Source organism: Coenobita brevimanus, chromosome 68 (genome assembly GCF_032717465.1).
Source record: "Coenobita brevimanus isolate Jiangsu-jjx chromosome 68, ASM3271746v2, whole genome shotgun sequence".
NCBI lineage: Eukaryota > Metazoa > Arthropoda > Malacostraca > Decapoda > Coenobitidae > Coenobita > Coenobita brevimanus.
In genome coordinates, this window is record NC_137021.1 from 2,171,002 (window position 1) to 2,197,500 (window position 26,499).

Consider the following 26,499-nt stretch of genomic DNA (forward strand, 5'->3'; position numbering starts at 1 on the left):
TACACTAAGAAGACAAATGCCCCTATGATTACCCCACACTTCTTTTTCCCCTTTCCCTTTGTTCAAGGAATAATTATACCTGACTTCCAATCCTCCTAGACTCTACCTTCCTCCCAGGCCAAATCTTCCACTTCCATTCTACTATTCACCCCCATGCTGCAGCATTTCACCACACACTCCATCAATTCCTGGGGCTTTCCCCATTTTGACATCCTTCGCTTCCACAACTTTCATCCTACTGATTTCTTCCTTCCTTCTCCCAGCCACTTATACTCGCATTACTTTCATTCTCTATGTTCAAGAGTTACTTAAAGTTTTCCTTCCATCTGCTCACTTTTTCTCCCTTCTCCACTAGTAATGTACCATTCTTATTTTTCACTCCCCTACTAACTTCACTGCCACCCTGTCTAACTCTCTTTACCTCTTTCCAGAACACTTTCTTACATTCCCTCTACTGGTATGTGGTAGGGTAGAGAGGAGAAATTATTGATATGGACTGCAAGCTCCAAATTCAGTGATACCTCCACAGTTATTGGACATTAAAATAACAGTATACATATTTGTGAAAGACAATAATCTATGAAATTCGGGCACCAAGCTGATAAAGGAAGTACTGTATTTGCATTAGAACGCAACTCTGATAGTGATATGTAACCTAGATACTGCAAAAATTCTTTTCATACTGCATGATCGTTACTGAACTAACTGTGAAATGCTAAAATTTTGTGTAAGATATTCAGAAGATGCATTACCTAAGACTTACTGCACAAATAATTATGTAACACTGTTGTAGTTACACATTTCATATTATTTTTCTGGAGAAACATGAGATGCATAACCACACGCATAGGAAAATATCAGTAAGTGAACGATAATGCAGAAATTCACTTTCTATGAAAATGTCATGCGGCACATAATGCAATATTTCTACAGAAGTGATCTGGAACTCTTAGCCTAATGGAAGTACAGTATAACTTTCATCTTTATTTTAGTAATAAACTGCTGTTGTAGCTGTAACAGTATCATTCCCACAATAATGTACTTTATCCAGTAATGTCATAAAATCAGATGTAGATTATGCATCAAAGAGAATTTTTCTTCTGAAGTGATCATCGAGATCTCCGTTAGTTTACAAACCTAGTCAAAACAATGAAACCATTATCATGTTAGAGGTGTCCCTATTTCACCATGGTGTTTTAGCCTACCTCGAAATTACATATCATGAAGACAAGCTGCATGTTAAATTAAGCAGCCTCATGTGAATGACTTTTTCTTTTTTGATAGCCTTAAGAGGTTTATAATATAAGCATCAGTACAAAATTAATTATTGGTCTTGCCGGGACATGTACCAACACAGCAACTCCCAGTCAGTAATGTGACATTAAATTTTTATATGTAATGTCACAGGATAGGTTACGGAGTAAAGTTATAATAATCACTTCAACGGAATGCTTTGAATTGTGTGGGAAATACTGTAGCTGAAAATCATTAGCAGATACAACATCGTATTTTTTTTTGCACATCCACTCATCATGTTTTAATTAAAGTGAATGAGACGCTACATTATGAGTGTTCAACAACAGATTATCTACTGAGGTCAAAGGATTTGCCGCATGCACTATGAGGCAATTATTTAATATACACAGCAACATCATGAGTTTCACACATGGCATAGCTACATTAGTTCATCAGGAAGTGAAACAAAATTCAAATTGGGGTTCACTCAGACATAGTATCTAAAAGCTGAACTTTAATCACCTGTGGTTGTGAAGATTACAGTGTTACCACACAAAATGCGGAGAGACAGGCTAGTAAGGTATCACTTCTTTTGTGTGTGACTGTACCTGGGGTTACAACAACAAAAGAACAAACTAGACTTAAACACAGCTTCACTAAAGAATGTTTGGCTATGAAATGTACCATAATGGTTATAAATGAAGAGAAGATTAAACGAGCAATAAATATACACTACTCAACTCTTTGACTGGGGTGAATTTTCCATGAGCTGCATGAATTTGCCCATTTTCTGTTGGAATAAACAAAAGCTCTTTATTCTGGGCTGAAACTTTATTAACAATAGGCTGGTCACTTTTGGTGTCTGTTGTTATTCTACCAGTGTTGTAAAACTGTCAGTCATAAACCAGAATAAAATGCAGAGTACTGATACATATATTGCAGCCATAAGAGTCAAGGTAAAGGTTCTGTACCATACCTCTCAAATTTCAATGACTGTAAATTTCATCAGAACAGAAAGTTTTCAAGCACCTCTTCCTTACAAACTTATTTTTCTATAGTGTCCACTTTTATTTTGTGCATTACCTATGCAATGTATTGATAAAAAAAATAAAGCATTGAAAAAAGTGATGCAAGTATAAAAATAAAGTAACTTAGGAAGAGATAGTATAATAGGAAAAGTGTATGGTAGGATACTTATAGACAGAGTTAGAGAAAGAACAGAGAAATTAGTTGGAGAAGAACAGGGAGGCTTTAGGAAGGGAAGAGGTTGTGTAGATCAGATATTCATTCTTAGATCTTTAGTGGAAAAGTTTCTAGAGAAGGGAAAGAAGTTGTATGCGGCTTTCATGGATTTGGAGAAAGCATATGACAGGGTGGATAGACAAGGATTGTGGAAAGTGTTAAGAATATATGGAGTAGATGGGAAGTTGTTGAATGCTGTGAAGAGTATGTATGATGGTGCTAAGGCTGCAGTGCGTGTGGATGGTGAACTAAGTGAATTTTTCTCTTTGAAAGTTGGTTTGAAACAGGGATGTGTCATGTCTCCATGGTTGTTCAATCTGTACATGGATGGGGTAATAAAAGAGGTACAAGGTAGGGTAGTGGATGTTGGAGTGGCCCTGGTGAGAGAGGATAGTGTTTGGAAACTCCCTGTACTGTTGTTTGCAGATGATACTGTGTTGTTGAGTGAAGATGAAGGGGAGCTGCAAGGCTTGGTGGATGAGTTTGAGAGAGTGTGTAAGAAACGGAACCTAAAGGTGAATGTAGGGAAGAGTAAAGTGATGGTCTTTGAGAGAGGTGAAGTCAGTGAATGTATAGCGAGGTTGGATGGTGAGGAATTGGAAAATGTGAGTACGTTTAAGTATTTGGGTAGTGTGATGAGTAAGGATGGAGGTTTGGAGGGTGAAGTGCTTGAAAGGGTACAGCAGGGAAGAAAGGTTGCTGGTTCCTTGAAAGCAGTGATAAGAAACAGGGAAGTGAGCATGGAAGTAAAAAAGTTACTACATGACAGTATTGTGATACCAACTCTAACGTACGGAAGTGAAGCTTGGACGTTGTTGGAAGGACACAAGTCAAGAGTGAGAGCAGTGGAAATGAGTTATTTAAGAGGAGCTTGTGGAGTCACGTGGAGAGACAGGCTGACGAATGAGGATATAAAGGAGCGTTGTGGTGTTGATGTGGATGTGATAGGAAGCGTTGTGAGGAACACACTGAGGTGGTTTGGCCATGTGGAGAGGATGGAGGGTGAAAGACTGACGAAGAGAGTGTATGTGAGTGAGGTGGAGGGTGGAAGAGGGAGGGGGAGACCGAGGATGAGATGGAGGGATGGGGTGGAGAGGTATATGAGAGAGGGGGGTGTGAGTTGGGAGCAGGGTAGTGAAATGGCGGGGGACAGGGCGACTTGGAGGCGATTTGTTTGTGGCCACCCCAAACGGGATTGAGGCGTCTGGCAATAGATAGATAGATAGATAGGAAGAGATGGAGAGATGAAATGGAGGGGTATATGAGAAAGGTATACGAATTGGGGGCAAGGGATTAAGGCATCTGGCCATAAATAAATAGATGGAAGAGGTGTCTGTAAACTTAAGTTTGTTGCTGTTGCCTCAGACCCATCTGAATGTAAGCTTAGTGGGCTACATGCTGAAGTTAAATTCTTCCTGCGACCCAATCACTCCTAGGGAATGGCAGGGAGGTAAAGGATACCGTATTGTATAACCAGGCAGTGGAGCCTCCTCATTATATCAGTGCCACCATGTGAAGGCATCCCACTCCAACACTTAGTAAAGTCTTAATCCCACACAGATACAGTCTCATGAACCCCGTGGACTCACCACCCTCTGTTTCGTGCCACACAATACCCTCGAGCATGACGGAGGTGCCCGGCTCGCAGGGTCCCAGGCACTCGGGCTCTGTCAAGGTGGCAACGCTGGTCCCCACACACACGTCACGCCGCCCACCACCACCCTCTTCACCCTGTAAGAGGTAAGCACACAGTAATACCTATCACACACAAAAATACACAATGAGACCTCCCACGCAAAAAATACAGACTAACACTTCTCCACACAAAGATGCTAAGTAACACTGTACCCGTGATATGCAAAAAATGTATATACTGCACTTCACATGCACACATTAACACCTCATACACGTAACACAAACACCTTCCACCTACAATGCACATCAACAGGTCTTGTATAAACAATATTACACCATGCAACAACGAAAATGGATATCAATCATTCAGACAACACTGGAACACAATACTGTATACTGTAGTCACATATTTCAACAAAGTACAGTAATCCCTTTAAGATCCGGACACCCAAGTCAAAGTACAGTAATCCCTTTAAGACCCGGACACCCAAGTCAAAGTACCGTAATCCCTTTAAGACTCGGACACCCATGTCCCAGACATTTTGGGCTTGGGTCCCAAAATGCCCCCTGGCCAATGTGTTCATCCCTACTCAAAATTTGCTGTGTGGTGACAAACAGCGGTGTTTTGGCGTGTAGTTCCAGCAATGGCTGCTACAGCGCCCCTGCATCCTCCCCAGTTCCCGACTACCTACCGTCGTGACTGCACGTTCATCACCATGGCTGCCCACGTGCTCGTTTTTGTGAATAAACAGTGAATTATCTGCAATACCTCGCCACTAGACCACATGGGAATCTACAATGTTGTGCAGTGTTAACAAATCAGAATTCAGAGTGCAAAGGATTAAGTGCAGCTGGCATGCTGCAAGTAAGAACAGACTATGCAGTGTTAAATTGTAATTCACAATGCAGAGGATTAAATGCAGAGCAACACTGGATTAATGTCCGTGCTTCAAGTGCACCTTCACCACTGTCAGAGCCATAGAGGGGGCAGGTTAACCTTCGCGACAGTCATGGACATGTCGTAAGTACCCTGTACACTGCTAAATATATTCCATACCCACTTCTAATTTCTCATCCTCTGATTCCTTTTCATATATTTTACAGTTTCTGTCCCTCATTTGTGTGAATAGGGTCTTAAATAGGTGCTGTGCATGTCAGGTAGGGAGTTATTTAGGTGGCTTTCAAAGTTAGGTTGGGTTGGGGTCTACAAGTACCTGTCCAGGCGCATTTTTCCCAAGTCCTGGGCATGCATTTGGCTCTATTACGTCGGATCTTGGAGAGGTTACTGTATTACAGTACTTTATTCACTTCCTCCTTCATTTCTGTATTAATGTTAGCCTATTGCAGCAAAACGAGGAAATCCTGACATAACAAAGAACATGTATAAAGTAACAGGCAGGAAAGGGGTTACGGAGAGAAGTACAGTAAATCCTCGATAAGTTGACCCCACAAAAGGCGGAATTTCTGGTGAGTCCAACTCTGACTGAGGTATAACTTGGTGTTTATTCAAAGGGTTACATTTTAGTTCTTATATTCCAAGTGCTAAATTTTAGTTTATCATATATTAAATTTTAATCAATTGTACTGTAAAGTGAAGGTAATAAGTGCACAACTTTACATAATTATGTGACTGTTGCACCCCTTCACCTATACAACCTCCTATCCTAGTCTATGACATGCACCAAATTGTTTGTTTATTTTTACTGCTTTATAAATACTTCTTTAGTTGTGTTAATAAACAAGTATTCACATAATTTGCAATTATATATATATATATATATATATAATTTGCAATTATATATATAATATCATCTCCGGTTAGTTGGTAAATCTGTTAAGTCGAACTACCCATGAGCCCCATAATGTTACATTTATGAGGGGTTTACTGTAGTAGGAAGGGGGGGGGGAGGGATTGTAGGTATTGGAAATAACAAAAAACGTGGAGGAAAGAGAGTGGGGGTGGGGGATCATGGGGGAGAGTAGTGGGAAAGGTGATGAAAAAGAAACAGGAGGAAAAATGGGAGAAAGTAAAACAGCTGGGGAAAAAAAAAAAAAAAAAAAAAAAAAAAAAAAGAGGGAACTGAAGAGGGAAAAAAAGCAAGGGAAGAAAAACCTATAATCAGGGGGGAAAATAAAAAGTGGAAGAAAGTTTGAGAAGAGGAAGGGGAGAGGAGCACAATGAGGAAAGTGAAAAATATAAAACGATAATAGTTGAGAATGGAAGAAAACGAATACTTGAAATAAGAAGTTGGGAGAGAGGACGTGAGAATTAACTGGGAAAGCTGTCTCGAACACTTAAGACCCCTGGAAGAAGATCATGAAATAGGGAAAGTAATATCTGGTAAGAAAAATCACAAGGAAGCTAAAGGAAGGAAGGGAGGATGAGGGGTGGGAATGGGAAAGGGGGATGGGGGGAGAAAAGCAAAATAGTTTCCCCTAGATGTGAGGTTGGTAGCAATAAAAGAGAACGAGGGTGAGAGAATCATGTTAAATGTCACCATACTGAAGGGGTTATCTACGTGAGGCAGTCTGGATGGAAAAGGGGTGGGAATCAGTGACCAATAATTTTAACAACTTACAACACACACACACACAGGCAGGGAGATTAGTTTGATACCATAGACACCACTCTTTAGCACTCGTCATACCACATTCCATCCACACCATACCATACCACACTTCCACCACACACACACACACACACAGACGCAGGGAGATTAGTTTGATACCATAGACACCACTCTTTAGCACTTGTCATACCACATTCCATCCACACCATACCATATTTCTCTCAACCCCCCCACCCCACACACACCACTCATTCATCTTATACTCTTCTCATTCCACACATACCACTCTCACTCACAACTGACAAAAAACACTCCTCCCCAAACAGACACGACTCACTAACTTCATCACAAACATAGCCAACCTTCAACATACACAGTCCATACACAAACACTGCTATTCTACACTCATACATTCAATTCACACATTATTCGTACATACATGTACGTAAAATCATATACTGATAACATTCACTTCACGCACACACCTTCAAACATGTACATGAATTATACACACTGATAACACTCACGCCCACATCTTCAAAAATACCTACATGAATTAGACACTGATAACATTCACGCACACATCGTCCATTTCGCTGTTCTGAACTAACACCTGTGATCCCCACCCCCCCTTTCCCTCCATACACACACGCTACACCGCACTTACCACCCTCACACACACACACACACCTAACCTATCCACCACCCACACTACCACACGCCCCACCTACAGAAAACTTTTTTTTTTTTTTTTCATGAATGGATTACAATACAAAGGCCTTCACCACTCATCCACACGCACGCACACGAACCCAGGGCTGGCGTGAGGGAGGATGGGTTGCGTGCGTGTGGGATTAAAAGGAGTTGGTCTGGTCACTATTTCCCTTTCTGTGCCTCATAACTATAACCCTCCCCCCCCATCCTATATCTTCACTAGCCAAGACCCCTTCCCTTCCCCCACCTCTCTCTCCACATCTTTCGTACATCCCCTCCCCTCCCCCTTCTCTTTATCCCTCCTCTCCACTTCCCTCTTGCCTCACTCTCCAATTTCTCTCTTCCTCCTTCTTCTCCCCCCCTTCCCTTCCCCTCTCTCTTTACGCCCCCACAGGCAACACCCACACCTCATCTCCACCCATGCAACACTTCCCTTTCCTCGCTCTCGACTCCTAGTTTCCTCCACCTTCCATCTCAAACACACTCCATCTTTACTTCCATCTACTGAAGCACCCATTCTCTCCACACCAGCCCTTTCTCTCCACGCCGACCCCCCCTCCCTCTCTCTCTCTCACTCCACATCAAAGCACGGGACACACCATCTTCCTTTATCTAACACTCGTCTTACTCCACCCTCCTCCACCCGCACCAAGATCCAGAAGGTGGAAGACCCGTCACTCCAGCAGGTTGGGTCACGCTCCACTGCCCCTTTCTCTCTCTCTCTCTCCACCCACTACTTATCTAACTCCTCTCTCTTCCACTCCACTTGCGATTTCTTTATCCCATCCACTGTTACCTCCCTCCCTCTCTCGACCCCCCTCCCCCTCCACTCGCTACTTTTCCACTCTCCTCCCCCTCCACTTCCTCTGCCTATCCCCCATCCTTTCCCTTCCCTTCCCCCACTTCCTGTATGCATTCCTCTCTCTCTCATCCACTGTCACCCCCTCCCCGCTCTCTCTGGCAGATGAGAGTTGACAAAGCTTAAGAGTATCACATGGGCAGAGAGAGAGAGAGAGAGAGAGAGAGAGAATTGAAGAGTGCGGTCACGCACGGTCCGCTATTATGCTTACTCCGTGGGCTAGGGAAGAGAGAGAGGAGAAGGGGCTAGGGAAGACAGGGGGAAGGGGAGAAGGGTGGGCAAGCAAGAAAAGGCAGGAAGCAAAAGAGGAGAGGAGATTGAGGGGAGACGAGGACACAGGAAGGATGGGAGAGAGGGATGTAGAAGGGGGCGGGAAGAAAAATATAAAAAATAAAAGAGAGGGATGAACTGGAGTATTGGAGGGATGCAACAGACAGGGAAGGGGGAGGGGAGGAGGAGGAAAGAGGAGCAATGCAGGAAGGGATAGCAGAGCAGAGAGGAATGCACGATAAGGAAAAAGGAAAGAGGGTGGAGACAATACGACAGAAGTGGGGAGACATGAGGGGGAAATGGCAAGAGATGGAGAGGGACGGAAGTACAGGAGAAACAGGAGGGAAATAATAATAATAATGTGAAAGAAAGCGAGACAAACAGGCAAGAAAGGGAAAGGAGTGAGGGGGAGGGGGAGAGTAAAGGAGAGAGGGGGAGGAGGAAGTATGACAGGTAAGTGGAGAGGGGAGACAAAGGAAGGTGGGGGGAGAGAAGCACTGAAGGGGAGAAAAAGAGGAAATAAGAAAGTGTAAAATAAAATATGGAGAGAGGTAATGTGGATGGACCTAGCGTAGATTTTACAAAACTAAGTCAATTTACTGGTTATTTACACGTTTTTTTTTAATGGGAAGTGTAAGCATTCCAATACAGGTAGGGGTGCTCTCTCTCTCTCCGTGCCCTACAAATCATGTTAAATATACTCTTAAGAAATACTATAAGTCAATAATTTCCACAGCCGATATCAACTACCAATCCCCCCCTCTCCTTTATCACTCACCCCCCCTCCCTCCCCTCACCCTCTCCTCCCGGTCTGCCAACCCTACAGTTTGTCATTCTCTCTCTCTTTCTCCCAGACTTTCTTCTTCCCCCCTCCTCTCTCCATTCATTCTTTAAGACATCCCCCCCCTTTCTCTTGCTCCACGCCATCCTCCCCCCTTTCTCCACTTATTCTTCAAGCCGTCTCTCTCTCTCTCTGCATTTCCTTTCTCCCTTTTCACCTCTCCTCGCTCACCACACATTCTTCTCTTACTTCATAATCTGAATACACATCAGATACACCCTTCCTTGTGTGCATTACAACTGAAGATACACAATACACAGAAATACGTGTTCTTATTCTGTATTACTCTTTTTAGGCTACTGTATATAACAAAGATACGAAGAGGTAAATACATCCATAGGTAGGGTATACATGGCTGGGATATGGATGATGATGACGGTGGTGGTGATGATAATGACGGTGGTAGTGGTGATGATAAAGACGATGGTGGTGGTGGTGATTACGACGGTGGTGGTGGTGAAGATAATGATCTATATCACTCACATGACTATACTGTAAAAGATAAAATAAAATGATAATTTCATATACATATTAAATTTAGTAATATTATTTTGACAAAAGAACTGATTATTAACCCTTTCGTCTTGCTGTCTGAATCATAATCAAATACACACCTATCTGGGATCAACCTTAGCAAATTCTAACTACCGGTATTTATTTATCTACCTAGGTATCTATCTATCTTGTTAGATACCTCAATCTCGTATGGGTAGGCTATAAACAAATCGCCTAATTGAGAGAGAGAGAGAGAGAGAGAGAGAGAGAGAGAGAGAGAGAGAGAGAGAATTATTACTGCGTGTGTGTTTCGTTCGATCATCCAAGGTTAGAATTAGGGGCATGATGTAGTGTGTACGTGTGTGTGTGCCAATACTTTGTTTACTGGCCTGTGTGTGTGCGTGTACGTGTCAGTATGTGCGTCAATGGGTGCATGCTTTTGTGTGTGTGTGTGTGTGTGTGTGTGTGTGTGTGTGTGTGTGTGTGTCTGTGTGACATTTACAGAAGTACTTTAACGACTATGTGACACTCGAGGTAGCTGTGGTCAGAACAATGGTGGTAGTGATTGTGGTAGCAGTGATGGTGGTAGTTTGACTGGTGGTCCTGACTGTAGCTGTGTGGTAGTAGTGATGGTGGTATTTGTGGTAATGGTGGTGGTGGCTGCGTGTTGGTGGTGGTTATTTAGATGTGGTGAGGGCTGTAGCTGTGGTGACTGGGTGCTGTCGATATAGTGATGATGGTAAAGGTTGTGATGGTGACTACTCACTAAAACTGGGCCACTGTTAAAACTTGCATAGTAAGTGTTAAGAGGCTGGAATGAGTCTCCTTGGTTACTAGCCAAATCAACCGTCCAATCTAACTACACAAGGACATCAACTGAACAGAAAGGAATTATGGATCTATGCTAGGTGAAAAGTCTCTCTCTCTCTCTCTCTCTCTCCAATGATTATAGATGGTGGTAATTGTGGTAGGCAGTTAGCTGGACGGTGGTAATTGTGGTAGGCAGTTTGGTGGATGATGGTAGTTATGTAAATGGTGGTAATTGTGGTGGTTATGTAGATGGTAATTGTGGTTGATTAATACCCTCCTTGTCGTTCATCATTTTCCTTCCCAGCACCATCACCCTCTCCCCCTCCTTTCACTCCCAATTTTCTTTTCTCTTAAACCTACTATAGCCTACACTCCCTGTTTCCTCTCTTCTCCCCTCTTCTCTCCTTCCCCCCCACCCTCTCTTCTCCCCAACCCCTATCTACCCTCCCCCACTTCATCATTTTCCCTCACACATACTCCCAGGGTGCCCTTCCCTTCCCCCCCCCCACACAACCCGTCCCATTTCCCCTTACACGTACTCAGTGCCACTTCCCTCCTTCCCCGCCTCCCTCTTTACCCCCCTCCTCTCCTCCCCCCCTATTCCCACGGTGCTGCAACAACAAGGCAACAGTGTGCAACATGGCTATCAACATTGCCATTTGCACTTCGCTAACTCATTATCTCCACACACAATTTCCTTTAATGTTTCTTCGCTTTTAACGGTTTTCAACTTTCACTTTTTCGGTTAAACCATTAATTATACAGCACTACAACTATATTACTACTATACTACAACTACTACTATACTATCCTATACTACTACGACTACAACTACTACTATACCATACCACTACAACTACTACTACTAAACAATCCTGTACTATACTACTACTATTACTGCTAACATCATATTATTTTAGTAATTCTGACATATCATTCCCGCACTACATCCAAGTATTTCCTGTGTTGTGTGTGTGTGTGTGTGTGTGTGTGTGTGTGTGTGTGTGTGTGTGTGTGTGAGAGAGAGAGAGAGAGAGAGATAGAGAGACGTAACCTTTTATTTATGCCCAACTGCAAAAACCAGCCCAGTGTCGATTTTTAAAAAGTTGCACACACACACACACACACTGGCAAGAGGAAGATAGTACATGACCCAAATCTAAACCGCACTGCAAAACAAAGGTGTGTGTGTGTGTGTGTGTGATTTCCCGCCAAACCATCGTGCTTTCCTTGCCAAAACATACGCACGCGTGACCAATCACACACACACACACACACGGCTATTCAGTGAGCACACATACAAACTTATAAGCAACGCACATACGCAAACGACCACTAAACACACACACACACGGAGGGGGGATGGGGGAAGCTGTTTTTCTCCCTACAACATCTGGCAATCCTTCCTCCACTCTTGCCATACCGCTATCAACATTAATTTCTCACTTCCACTAAAACAATAGCTTAAGTATTTGTCAATGGATTCTTTAGTTTTTAAGTACTTGAGAGTAAAAAAGTAAATTGTTCTCTCTCTCTCTCTCTCTCTCTCTCTCTCTCTCTCTCTCTCTCTCTCTCAGTACGTGGGTTAACAGTATGGAATTATTATTATTATTTTTCTTTGGAGAGTAAGACTTCCGAATATGTACTCTCTCTCTCTCTCAATATGTGAGTTAACAGTATGGATTTTTTTTTTGTTAAGACGTAAAAATATGTAATTCTCTCTCTCTCTCTCTCTCTCTTCGTACAATAGCTTACGTGCCAATGGATTTAGTTTTTATCAAGTACAAGTAAAAAATGAGTACAGTACAATAACTCTTTCTCAACTAAAGAGAGGAACCCTTTAGAAGCCACCCCCCCCCTCTCACCAGTCCCTATCAATCACATAATCTAAATAAACCAGACCGTTATCTCTCAACTAATCTGAAGCAAACTTACACAATCAACTCAGTCACCTATTTCTACACACACACACACACACACACTTATCTATCTGCATCTATCTGTCTATCGACCTATATCACATCATTTATCTCAACTACACAAAAATATACATAGCTGTTTCTCTCCTCAGCCGTGGGAAGGCCTGAGAGGTACCGGCTGCCTTAAGGGTCACAGCACAACACTCAACCCTGTGATTTTCGCCCTTAATGCTTCATCCCTTCTTCTAGTCCTTTCCTTTCCCTCCCTCCCTCCATTTTGATTGTCGCGTGGAGAGAGAGAGAGAGAGAGAGAGAGAGAGAGAGAGAGAGAGAGAGAGAGAGAGAGAGAGAGCAGTGGTTTTACGGGAATTTCTAATATTTCACCAGGTAATATTTTACACGCTTACTATTCTTTTCAAATATGTGGGAGTTTTACCTAGAATTCTTTACGTGGTAATATTTTGTATTAAAAAAAAAAAAATCCACGACATTGCATAACGAAATTAGTTCGGAAAAAATTTATTATTTATGGCCTTAACATTCTTTGAAATAATCCAGAAGGTTGGCAGCAAGTGTAATATTTAACAAGGTAATATTTCTCTAAGTAGCCTACACTTTATTTTCTCCATAACGACGCATTTTTTCTCCTTTGTATAACAGCTCAGGACGGCGAACTTACACAAGGGACTACTGACAGTATTACTTTATTTTTTTAATCACTTTCAGACGATTTTAATAATTAATACTCAACCTCAGCTGGAGGGGTTAAAGATCGCCCTATTTAACACTTGTTCTACTAATTGACATGAATTATGTAAATTTAACAAAAATCATCGTGGTGAAGAGGCCAACCTAAAACCCAACCCGATAAGAGGAACAGGGAGGTAAAACAGTGTGGGTGATAAGCAGACAGGAAGCTTTATAAAACAGGGTCTGACTTAAAGTATTGGTGCCAAGGTAACGCACTCAAGCAGGCGCTAGTGCTGGGGGGAACTGAAGGATTTATGAAGTTATATAAGTGACGACCATAATCCACTCACTTGATGTAGTGCTGCCTACTTATTCCTTATATCGTTGATTTTCTGTATTTGCACCCTTATGTCTCCCATCTTTCATTTTCTGTGTCTGCCCTCCTCTCTTCCCATTTCTCTGATCTTTCCTGTTACTTTTTATTACTCTTCTTTCCTATTCTGATAGCTTTACATTGAGTGGCAAGTCTAATGGTTTCCTGTATGCCAAAAATGATTTACAACGCTGGGTGGTAATCATTTAACCAACCCATAGGTGTCAACATGTAGGTTGGTGGAGGGTTAGCGCCCCTCCCCGAAAAACAAACTCAAGACAAACGGCCACCCTTAGGGTTTTATTGTGTCCAGCTATACAGATATAGTATATACCGTATAAATTAGGATATAAGTTTTAGAGGGACTGGATACAGAAAATTTATATTAGTTAAGACGTGTAAACGAAATATATTAGTATGTACTGGAACCGATATGACTGGAGAAAGGATTCTGATATGTCTGTCAATCAGGGGGACTGGGTCAATAATAATAATAATAATAATATAATAATAAATCCTACAGCTGACTAAACAATGACACAATACTTAACACGAAGACTTATCAACAAGAGGATGGGGGAGATATGATTTACGATGCCTCACGTTGCCACTATCTGTTAACGATATGGCTCCCTTACATGATAACCACCACCTTATAACGACGCTAAACAATAACCAACAATAACGATAATCACTACCTTATATAACGACGACGAACAATAACCTACAATAATTAGAACTGTATATCAAGAACATAACCTATTTTTAATCGTGACAGACGTACCGGTATAATAAATTATATAAAATTCGGTTATTCTAATCAGCTTCTCAGTACGTGGGAGGGGAGAGTTATTCCTTGCTATCCTAGTGAGATTCAGGTACTTCAGAAAATCATATGAGCTACTTATCACAGACCAACAGACCTGCATTCCTCTTTTAGGCTGGTAGTCTCGTCGATCAAGGAAGCTCCCTAACACCTCTTCCTTAGCGATTTAGTTTTGGATATGGCTGGTCAATATTGAGTTATTTATGGAGGGTATGGCGATATTGAAAGGATTTATGTATCAGGGCAGTAAGGTGTAATAAGCAAACTAAATCGCTTAGGAGGTGTTAGGGAGTTGCCTTACCCAACGAGAATGCGGACTGTAATCTTCGAAAATTCTTCATAATACGATAAATGCAACCCTTTCACCACGAATACGTATTAAACCCACTCCCACCAAATCAGTATTAAGCCAAGGACGTTACAGTATTAGGCAGGACGAGATGAAGAAGAGAGAAGGAATTACTAAAGAAGAAAGAAGGGGAGATGATGATGCAGGAAGGAAAAAGAAATACCGTAACTAAAGAGGAACTGGTTGAAAATTGTCCTGAACTGATAAAATTGTCTACTGATAAGATTGAAATATCAGTGAGGTCCTGGTTGTGAAGGGGTAGAAGACTAAGTGGTGTAAGTACATGTCAGTATTTGAAGCGTTATCAGTACAGCTATCACTCTGTTAGCTTATCACCATCCCCCCTCCCTCTCAAGCGAGCATACACGCATCCACATACACAAACTTTTCCTCATATATTACCCTATCCACACACACACAAACACAAAACCACCCTCCTTATCATTTATCTCATATACATACCTCTCCCCACTCATACACACACACTCCCTCCCCGATCATTCTTTTCACACACACACACTCATTTCCACCATGTTCCTCACTATGCAACCTCCCCTCTCTCTCTCTCCACACACAAACACACAATGAAGGACTGTGAGTTGTACTGTAAAGGGATGGATGGTGTGATAAGATAATTATGATAACACGACTAGTGGATTTCGCTCTCTCTCTCTCTCACATACACACACACATCCTGTCTACTACCTACATCCTCTCTCGCATCCTTTTATGTTATCTATCTCGGCACGTATTCTCTCTCTCCTTAGTCATATCACTCACCCATACCCCCTTCCCCCCCCCCTTGCTCTGCGTGTGTGTAATCCAAGCTCGCCACGCTGCCATCTCTCTCTCTCTCCACATCTACTAGTCATATTACTCACACACACCCTCTTTCCCCCCAAATTCCCCCACTCTCTCACACACACACACTCGTCACATCGTCATGCTTGGGGTAATAATCACACAGGAGGGAAAATCCACACATATTTAGACACTGCTGACACATCCGTTCCCTGAGGACATCCAGGGAATTGTGTCCCCACTCAGTAACGACCCTTCTCTACTCTCCCACGATTACCATATAAACAGATAAATAGATAATGCAGGAAACAAGAAACAACTGAGTAGATACATATACTGATAGATTTATGGAGAGAGAGAGAGAGAGAGAGAGAGAGAGAGAGAGAGAGAGAGAGAGAGGTAGTGGTGGGAAATGCTTAAGATGTGAAGTCATGCTCTCTCATGAATGGATCACACTTCTCTCTTCTTGCTCACTTTTCTCTATCTCAACTTCATTATCTACATCTTCGTTCATTTATCTTTCATCTTTTAAAAGTATCATGTTCTTTTCAATATTTTCCTATCTTTATTCTCTTTATCTTGACTCCTTATCTTTGTACTATCTGTTTATTACCTTTATCATTGTTACCTTTTATTTTCTCTTTATCACTGCTGTTATCTTTATTTTCCATTTTCCTTATCTTTGCTGTTATCTTTATTTTCTCTTTCCTTCATTATCTTTTCCTTGTTTAACCGATCTTTCATCTTTTCAATTATTTTACCAGTTACACATCATTCACTACCATATCACTTTACTATCCTTTCCATCTATCAATCTTTGTCTCTATCTCCTTATCTTTTCCACCTCTTATCTCCATTACCTCTAGCAGCATCGTCCACCGCAACATTTTTTTTTTACTTGTCACTTCCACTTCATGTTAATTTTCTTGCTCACCATCATCATTAACTGTTAAGATTATCATTATCACATCATTTATAGCTATTATCACACATCTCTTTCTGCGATTATTCCACCTCACTCTTCTGCCATCAAATTTTCCAGCGTCCAATTATTAATATTTACTTCCTCATTATTATTATTCACTTCAATCATTATTTTTTATCCACTTTAGATATCACTTCACATCACATCATCTTGCTGGTCTATCCTTCTCTTGTACACGTATAAGCAGATTGAATCACCTCGCTGGGAAGGTAGGTCTGTATCTATGCAACTTCCATACTTATCACCATCTTTATTCATAAGTCGTTACACGATTATAGGCACCAGTTATATATCTATATTTTTTCATAATCTGTTTGCGGCTATTGGCACGTTAATTATACACACGATGCTATTTCCACCAGTTATCACCGACCTTTTTCCCAAGCGCTTGTTTGCACCATAATGATACGCACGATGGCTATTTACGTCATAATTATCACCAATCTTTCTCCCATGCGTCTATTTACACGATAATTATAAGCACTATGGTTATTTGCACGTTATAATTATCAATGCTATTCCCATGCGGCTATTTATGATAATTATACGCACGAAGATTATTTGCACCATTACCACAGATCCTTTTCCCATGCGGCTATTTACACGATAATTATACGCAAGAAAAGCTATATGCACCAACTTTCACATCACTATTTAGTATGTACAGTAATGGTGGGCCTCTCAGATGTACTCCAGGTGGAGATGGGGGTGTACAGCTGCGGGGGGGGGGGGGGAGGGAGTAGGTGGTGGATGAGAGAGAGAGAGAGAGAGAGAGAGAATGGCTGCATTTATGAACCAAAATAAGGCATGAAAAAACAGATTTCAATATAAGGGGGAGAGGAAGGGATTAAAAATGGGAGAGGGTGTATGATGAGGGGTGAGGAAGGAGAGGGAAAAGGATGGGGAGGAGAAGAAGAGGGGTGAGGAAGGAGAGGAAGAGGGGTTAGGAAGGAGAGGAAGAGGGGTGAGGAAGGAGAGGAAGAGGGGTGAGGAAGGAGGGGAAGAGGGGTGAGGAAGGAGGGGAAGAGGGGTGAGGAAGGAGGGGAAGAGGGGTGAGGAAGGAGGGGAAGAGGGGTGAGGAAGGAGGGGAAGAGAAGTGAGGAAGGAGGGGAAGAGAAGTGAGGAAGGAGGGGAAGAGAAGTGAGGAAGGAGGGGAAGAGAAGTGAGGAAGGATAGGAAGAGAAGTGAGGAGGAAGAGGAGAGGGTGTAGGGGGGGATAGGGGTGGACAAACGAAGTAATTATAATTAACCTCTTCAATCCCAAGATGGTTTCACTCAGCTCAGCAAACCCCCCTCCCGTACACAAGGGGTTAATAATGGCTGTATCTAATCCCCCAAGTCAACCCCCTAAGACGAAGAGAAAACCGTCTGGGAATTGCTGGATTTCCACGGCGTCTGGGGGGAGGTATGGAAACAGTTAACGAAGAGCAAAGAAATAAGATAAATATAGGAGCAAAAAGGGGGGGGGGAGGGGGAGAGAGAGAGAGAGAGAGTTAAATGAACAAAATGACCAAACAAAAACAAGAGATGGTGGAGGGAAATAGATAAAACACAAATAAAGGAAAAAAAATGAAATAATGAAAAGGGAGAAGGAATGGGAAATAAGACAATGGAAGAGATAGGAACTAATGATTATCTGATGGAATATAAAGGAGAAAGAATGGAAGAAGTTGGGAGAGTCAGGTGAGAAGGGTGGAGGGAGGGAGGAAGGGAAGGTATGAGGGGAGGAGGGGTAGGTATGAGGGAAGGAGGTGGAGGGAGGAAAGTAGGAGGAGGTAAGAGAGAGGGAGGGGAGGCGGGGGGAAGGTAAGGCGTGGGGAAGAAACAGTAAGAAACGAAACAGAATGAAACAATGGACAAACAAGCAGGAGAAGAAAGAATGTGAGAAACAAGGAAACAAAAGAATGGCAGTCACTAGTATATAACACGAAAAGAAAAAAAAAATGTGGCAAGAGAAACGAAAATGGAAAACTAATAAACAGGAAAGTAAACAAAGACCAGAATAGGAAACCGGTATAGTAATAAAAAAATAAAAGTAGGAAAGACCAGACAGGAGGAAATAGAAAACAGGAAAATATTTATTGAAAACAAAATGAGATTAATGTTAAGATACAGGGAAAATGAAGGAAAATAAAGGAAAAATGAAAATGAAAAGGATAATGATGGAAGAGGAAAATGGAGGAAAAAATGGAAAACGAAGGAAAAATAATGTAGGAAAAATTAACTGACCATGTGACTGAGGAAGTGGAAGAATGGAAGGGAAATAGGGAAAATATTAAAAATTAATAGGAATTGAGTGATATAGGGTTAGAGTACAGAGAGAGAGAGAGAGAGAGAGAGAGAGAGAGAATGACTTACGACAGGGTGTGGGAAATAGGAAAAATAGGGAATACAGAAAAAAAAAAAAGCAGGAAAAGGCTGAGGGTTTCTACAGATTCCTTACCAAGCGAGTTGTGTAAATGATCGATCTAGGAAAAATGAAGTTACGCGGGGGGGGGGGGGTTCTAGGAGTAAAAAATAAAAATAAAAACAAAAACGTTCAATGGTAGTGACGAAAAAAAAAAGTAGGAAAGAGGGATAAGGAATAGGTATTTAATTATGGAGGGATCTAAAGGGAGGAGGGAAATAAGCAGAAATAACACCAAAACAAGAGTAAAAATAAGCGGTTTTGTGTGAGGGGTGGAGGAGACGAATACGAAAGGGAGTGGGTCTAGGTGAAAAGAAGAGAAAGGGAGGTGGGACCAAGGAATGAAAAATAGGCTGGAAAAAACACGAAAAACAAGGGAGGTGTAGGAAGGAGGCGAGGGAGGTTTCGTACGAGGGAGGGATGGATGGATGGGTTTCGTACCATGGCAGTCGTGTGGCGTGCGTTTTCCCTCCTCCTGCTTCTTCTTCTTCCTCTTTCCCGTCTCACTCACCATCACCACCATCACTATCACCACTCATGCCACCACTGCCATCTTCAGTTTGGCCAACAAGCGAGAGCAGCGCGCGCCCGGGTGCTTCAAAAACAAGCTTTATAGTACCTGAGGAAAGAAACTCAGCCTCTCCCTTTACCTCGCTCACGCCTTACCATGCCTCGCCCTAACGCACAATCACCCGCCATTTTCTCACCGTCTTCCCTCCCATTTTCTCCCAATTTGATCCATTTTCTAAAATGTTCCTATTAATATCTACGCGTGGGAACTCTGAAATTTATTATTCGATTATGGTAAAGTCGTTTAAAAGTAGCCCAAAGTTAGAGTGGATGGAACATAAGTGGAAGTCGACCCAGACCGATTGCCAATTTTTGCGTATCCGGTGTTCGTCTATTTGGCCGGGAAAATGGGTTCTCCCGGCATATATCAGCCCGCCCAAAAGAGCACATATAAACAATGCAACACGCGTCACGGGCCTGCAACGCTAATTCCTGGCCAGAGCGAATGGCGGTGGAATTTTGGGGGCGAATGGTGCGGATGCAACAAAGAGAAAAAGAGACGATGAACTCCGACACGGGGCCAACGTCACACGGTGTTGCCATACGAGTGGGCCGACAATTTCCCCCTCCCTCTCTCTCCCCGCTAGGTTCAAAGCTGTCATTTTTCTTCCCTTTCTTTCTCTTCCTCTCTCCCCCTCCATACATTTTTATTTTATCCCGAATTTAATTTACCCATCACCCAGTAAGGCCAGCAGCGTCTGTGTGAAATAGTCAAAACTCGCTGAAACGGAGGAAGAAGGGGAGGGAATGGCTGAATGAAAGTTTTGGGAAAGTTCGGCATCGGGCCCTCCTTCCCACAAATTAGCTATGAGAAAACTCCACTGTTCCGAGGGAGGGAAGGAGGGAGCATGGAGGGATGTATGGGTAGACTCGTAGACAAAATAAATCAATAATGAAGGGTAAAAAGCAGAAAATCTCAACTCCCCCAAAGCAACAAGGTAGATCATGGAATTTCCTTTCTTCTCTCTCTCTCTCTGCGTCATTCTCATTCCACTCATGCTAGCTTGACGCGATTTTATTGAACCAAGAGACAAGGCCGAAGTGGAGGATAGATATTCCCTTCATTAGCTTCAGGTTTGGTAGATAAATTATCGTTTAGAAGGGGTTTCCATAAAATTCCAGCTTCTCAGAATACATAAACATTACTGATACACTATGAAAATATGGTAAAAAAAAAAACGGGTTTGATGTTTATATGAAAAATAATTTACTACCACTAATTCACTAGTAGTAGTAGCTATAGTAGTAGTAGTAGGGGTGATAGTGGAGATGGTGGTGGTAGTAGTAGTACCAGTGGTAGAAATGAATCAATATCGGTAATTATAGTGGTACTGTAAATGATACAATAATAATAATAATAATACACACTAATTGCTAACCTAAAGAAGCAAGTGAGCGAGGAAGTGAGATCCACACAGGAAGCACACACACACACAAACACACACACACAAGGCCATCACCGCAGTTAAATGGATGTATACAGTGTGTGTTTTTGTTAATGTGTGCGTATACATGTGTGTGTGTACTAGCCTGAATGAATACACATACACAAGGTCAGGTAGCTGAATGACCTTTTTAAAACCAGCTCTCTCTCAACGATGAAAGTTTGAGAAGCCAAGAGAAGATGGCAACAGAGAGAGAGAGAGAGAGAGAAACTGTAAGGAATATGGTAAAGGATTGAGAGTAGGTGTGAGAGATTAAAGATGGGGCGAGGGGGTAGGGAGGAGAAAGTCCTTTGGGAGAGAGAAGTCCTGTGGGAGAAGGAAGGACGTGGAGGGGGGGAGGAGAATTAAGGGAAGGGGAGGAGAAAGGAAAGGTGTAAGAAAAGGATGATGAAAACGGAATAAAAATGTAGGGATTGGAAGGAAGGGTGATGGGAGAAGAGAAGGGCAAGGAGGGGGAAAAGAAGGCAAGGGGGGGAGGGGGGAGAAAGAACAAGGAGGGAGAGGGAAAGAAAGGGAAGGGAAGTAGGAGGCAAGGAAAGGATTGAGGAGAAAGGAAAGCTCACTAAGAATTAATCAGGCCTTGATCTTACATACATAAATACTAATGACAAACATAGATAAGGATAGTTCAACAGCTAATTTTAATAAGAGGCATAACATTATGGGAAATAGGGTATGGAAATGAATGAGGGGGGCTGAGGGGAGACGGTGAAGGGAGAGACGAGGGAGGGGAAAGGTGGGGGATGGGAGGGGAGTTTGTAGCTGAGGGGAAGAGGATGGGAGAACAAGAAGGGGGAGAATGGGTAAGAAAAGACAGTAGGACAAGGGGAAGGGGGAGGAGGGGACGGACTGGGGGTGAAGAAAAAGGTAGAGGGAGGAGAGATAGGAGGAGAGATTGAGGGAGTTAAAGATAGTAGTGTAGTAGGAGGGATATGGGTAGGGGATGAAGGAGGAAGGGGGAGAGGGGAAGGGGTGGGGATGAAGGAGGAAGGGGGAGAGGGGAAGGGGTGGGGATGAAGGAGGAAGGGGGAGAGGGGAAGGGGTGAGGGAGGAAGGAAAGGGAGAGGGGAGGGGGGTTGGGTAAGGTCATGCAGCTCAAAAACAAGCTGACCTTTCCCTGCCCCCACCCTAACCTCTGACCCCACCACTAAGGAGGGGAGAGGGCCTTTCCTCAACCCCTTCCTTCCCTCCCTACCTTTCCCTTGCAAGAATATACCCTCAAGTGCTGTTTGTAGGGGAGATGGAGCTGCTTCTGGCCGACTTGGACCCTCAGTAGATAGTTGTAATGACGTGGGATTTATTTTTGTTGGTTTTCCTGAAGTATTTACTGTCATTATCTATAACGGTTTCTCTTACTAACTGATACCTTCGCTCTCTCTCTCTCTCTCTCTGACACACGCACCTTATCTCCGTTATCTCAATCTCTACTTATCTCTCCCTCTATGCACACTGTTTAATCTGTTTGTCAAGAGTTGAGAGAGAGAGAGAGAGAGAGAGAAAGCGGTGAATATTCTATCTCATTTCACTTACTATCGTTCTCACAGTGCAAGTATGTGTACCTGGATGTTGACATGTGCGCGGAAAAGCGATGTGTATGTTTATGTGCGCGTCAACGGTGTACATACAAGTGTTTCTGTACGTGTGGGTCCATGTTTGTGTGACTTTAAGGCCTCTGTGTGTGTGTGTGTGTGTGTGTGTGTGTGTGTGTGTGTGTGTGTGTAACTCCTTGAAAGGTGATGGCCAGATTATTCCTATCATTACTATTATTACTGCTGTCATCATTATTATTATTGCTATTATCATCATCAATATTCCCAACTTCCCAAGAGCTACAAAAAATAGTAAGTAATAAAGATAACGCATTTCTCACCCACCCAGCCCTACTACTAATGCAGCCAATAAACACCCATTTATTACAGCGCTCTAATAAACTCATAAAATTATCCCAGCTCACAAAAACTCAATGACAGGATAATATTTAAACTGGACGAATAAACGCACGCTGGCCAATCACGGGGCGGGACACTGATGACGTCACTGCCTCAAATATTTTCAAATGTATTAGCCAATCATAGGGTAGAAAGTTGGTGACGTCAGTTTATACCAAAAAATTATTCTTGGGCAAAAGGGGAGGACGGTGGTGATACTGCTCTTATGATGATAAATAAAAATAATCGTAACAGTAATAATGCAAATAATATAAAATAGAATAATAATAATAACGATACGGATCTCGCTAAAAATCACGTAAAACGGCAAAAAACTAACAATATCAACGTTAAATTAAACATCGTATGGAGGATAACACACTCCTGCCTCCCTTACGACTCGAGGTTAAACACAGAAGGGCGAGAATCCTGTCTGTTTAGTGAGACTTTGGACTCTATGGACTTATGATGTGGTTTAGGTATTCCCCTCCCCGCCTCTCTCTCAATGTGGTTATAGTTTTTTGCTTCTTTGTTGCTTTAATAATTTATTGACGTTAACGGTTCTTTTCATTACCCCTCCTCTCTCTCTCTCTCTCTCTCTCACACACACACACATTTTGGTTATCCTTTACATTGTTCAATTAATAATTACTGTAAGTTAACGGTTCACACACACACACTCTCCAATGTAAACCGGAAAGCCTTATCAAAACTGGCTTTCTCCCTGCTCTCTACTGATATCTTTTCCTCTTTCTCTTATCTTCCTGTGTAATTCTTCTATATTTTGTCAACTATTTCTTTTCGCTGTCTTCTCTCTCTCTCACCACCGTCTGTCCTCTCCTCCCTCCCTTCTCTCTCAATTCCCTATAATTTTCTTTCGATTATCGCTCAAGTTACCGTGTGAACTTATGTATGCGTGTCGGTGTCTACATAGCGCACATACACACATGCACGTTCGTCTCAACCGTCTTAATAATTCCTCGTGTGTGTGTGTGTGTGTGTGTGTGTGTGTGTACGTACCTAAGTGGTATTTGTGTCGCGTGTGAATGTACGTGTGTTTTATTGCTAGTATAAATGATGTGTGCGTGTGTGTGTGTGTGTGTGTGTGTGTGTGTGCGGTCTAGTATCTTAACGACAGACATGTTGGTTAACTACATTGGGGGATGGAGGGAGGGGGAGAGGGAGAGGAAGAGAAGAGGGAGGGGAGAATATGAAGAACAGATGGAAGAAAGTGAAAAGCAAAGAGAGAGAGAGAGAGAGAGACTGGCAGCATTAAAGCAGCAATATGGAGCAAGCTGTTGGTACGCTCTCTCTCTCTCTCTCTCTCTCTCTCTCTCCTGTATATACCTTGAACGCTGTTTTTTTTTTTTTTTTAACTGTCTGAAAGAAGGAAAAAGCTGAAGGAAGAGAAGATTGGTGAAGAAAGGAAGGAAGGAGTGGACGAAGACTAATAGAAGGAAGGTAGGATGAGGAAATGTACACGGAGGAAGTGTAGCAGAAAGAGAATTATTATTAACAAAAGAACGATTTGAAGAGATGTGGACGATGGTGAGAAGAAAGGAAGAGGAGGATTGTGAATTTCTTTACCCCTTCACTACGAGGCCTTTTACCATCATAAACTAAAAATAAGTAAAACGAAAATAAAATAGGGATGCCAAAATAGGTCACAGAAAACGAGACCCAAGATCAAAGAAAACCCGACCAGAAAAACAAAACGGAAGAGGAAGAAAAAGGGAAAAAATTACGAGGGAAAAAACGAAAATAAAAATAAAAAAGATAATGGAGCTAGCTGGCAACCACACAGGAAATCAATGTGAGAGAGAGAGAGAGAGAGAGAGAGAGAGAGGTGTGCTAATGTGAGGTTGCTGTAATTAAAACTCGTGTGTGTGTGTGTGTGTGTGTGTGTGTGTGTGTGTGTGTGTGTGTGTGGTCCCTCTACTTCAATTCTCTCTCTCTCTCACGTAACCAACTTTACACAAATTTAAACCGACTGAGCTAATAATTTTACCATCCACTCATTGAGTTCGCCATTCAGGTAATAAATCAGTTGGATAATATAGTGGTTTACAGGCGATTTGAAAGTGTATTTACCTATTAGTCAAATGCCAGTCCAGTGAGTCATCAGTCAGCAAGTCACTAAGATCAGTCAATATCAATAAGTTTCTCATTCCGTAAAGTTAGCAGATCAGTCAGTTAATTACGTGGTCAGCTAGTCACTCGGTGAAATATGTCAGTCACTCAGTCCAGTTAGCAGATCAGTCAAGTTAGTCAGTAGATCAGTCAGTTAATCATGTGGTCTGTTAGTCACTCGCTTAAATACGTCAGTCAGTCCAGTTGGCAGATCAGTCAAGTTAATCAGCAGATCAATGTCAGCCCAATTAATCAGCTAATCCATCGTCACTCCATCAGTCAAGGCTAAACTCAGCAAGTCAATCACAGAGGCAGTCAGTCAGTCAATCCTGTAGTGAATGGCCGAGTGGTTGGCTCAGTAGAGAAGGAAGCAAATGAGCCAGACCAATGCTTTAATGGGGCGTGATGGGGTGGGGGAGGGAGGAGAAAGTGGGTAGAAGGGGAGGAGTGGGGGATGGGGAGACGGGTGGAGGAGACGGGGCAATGGGAAGGAGTGAAGGGAGAACGGAGGAGGTGGGGAGAAGGGAAGGAGTGAAGGGAGAAGGTAGGGAGACGTAAGGAGAGGAGGGGGAAGACGAGGTGGGGAAGCGCAGGATTGGTATAGGTGGGTCCTGGGGAAGCGATAGGGCGAGAATAGGGAGAGAGATTATGAGGGGCAAGAACATGGAAGAAAATGAGAAAGAGAGAGAGTCACAAAACAAAGAATGGAGACTGATGGGGGTGGGCGAGGGGAAAGAGGAAAGACAAAGAGGGGAGAGAGGGGCAAGAGGGGAGAGGAGGGAAGGGGAGGGGGAACAAAAGCCCCATTACACCCATAAACAATCACTCAACTAATCGTATGGGGGGGGAGGGGAGGGAGGAAGGCGGAGGGAGAAAAAAGGGGGAGGATGAGTTGGGGCGGAAGTGTGTGTGTGTGTGTGTGTGTGTGTGTGTGTGTGTGGTGAGAGAGAGAGAGAGAGAGAGAGCAATACGGCACTCCAATCGACCGAGTGAGGATAAAATTAATTGAAAAGCTGATTAACCTGGTGTCAATTTGGGAGAGGAAGGGATCAGGGAGGGAGGGAGGGAGGGAGGAGAGAAGAGGGAGGAAGGGAGAGAAAGAAGGCGATGAGGAAGGGAGAGAGGCAGGGGGAAGGGGGATATGAGGAGTAATGGACAGATAAGAGCGAGAGAAGGGAAGAAGGGAGAGGAGAGAGAAAATGAGGTAAGGAAAATGGAGAGAGAAACAGGGGTAGGGATTGGGTACACTATAGACAAGACAGATGTTGTTGTTTTGTTATTTATGTAGCTCCCTACTTCGTTCTTCCATTGTTATTTGTATGTTTGTGTATTTATTCCTTTGTTCTATGTCCTGTGTGTGTGTGTTTTTTTTGTGCAGTGCTCTTGGCCTTTTATATTTACACA

The 26,499-nt window shown here is 42.7% G+C and overlaps 1 protein-coding gene across 1 annotated transcript in view; it reads right to left on the reverse strand.

Moving 5' to 3' along the window:
• The window catches only part of LOC145405774 (uncharacterized), a 46,169-nt gene that overhangs the window by 11,204 nt on the left and 8,466 nt on the right, over positions 1-26,499 (reverse strand). The window contains exon 3 of the mRNA XM_080277010.1: positions 4,068-4,209. Within this exon, the coding sequence (XP_080133136.1) occupies positions 4,068-4,209 (142 nt within the window). The remainder of the gene's footprint in view (positions 1-4,067; positions 4,210-26,499) is intronic.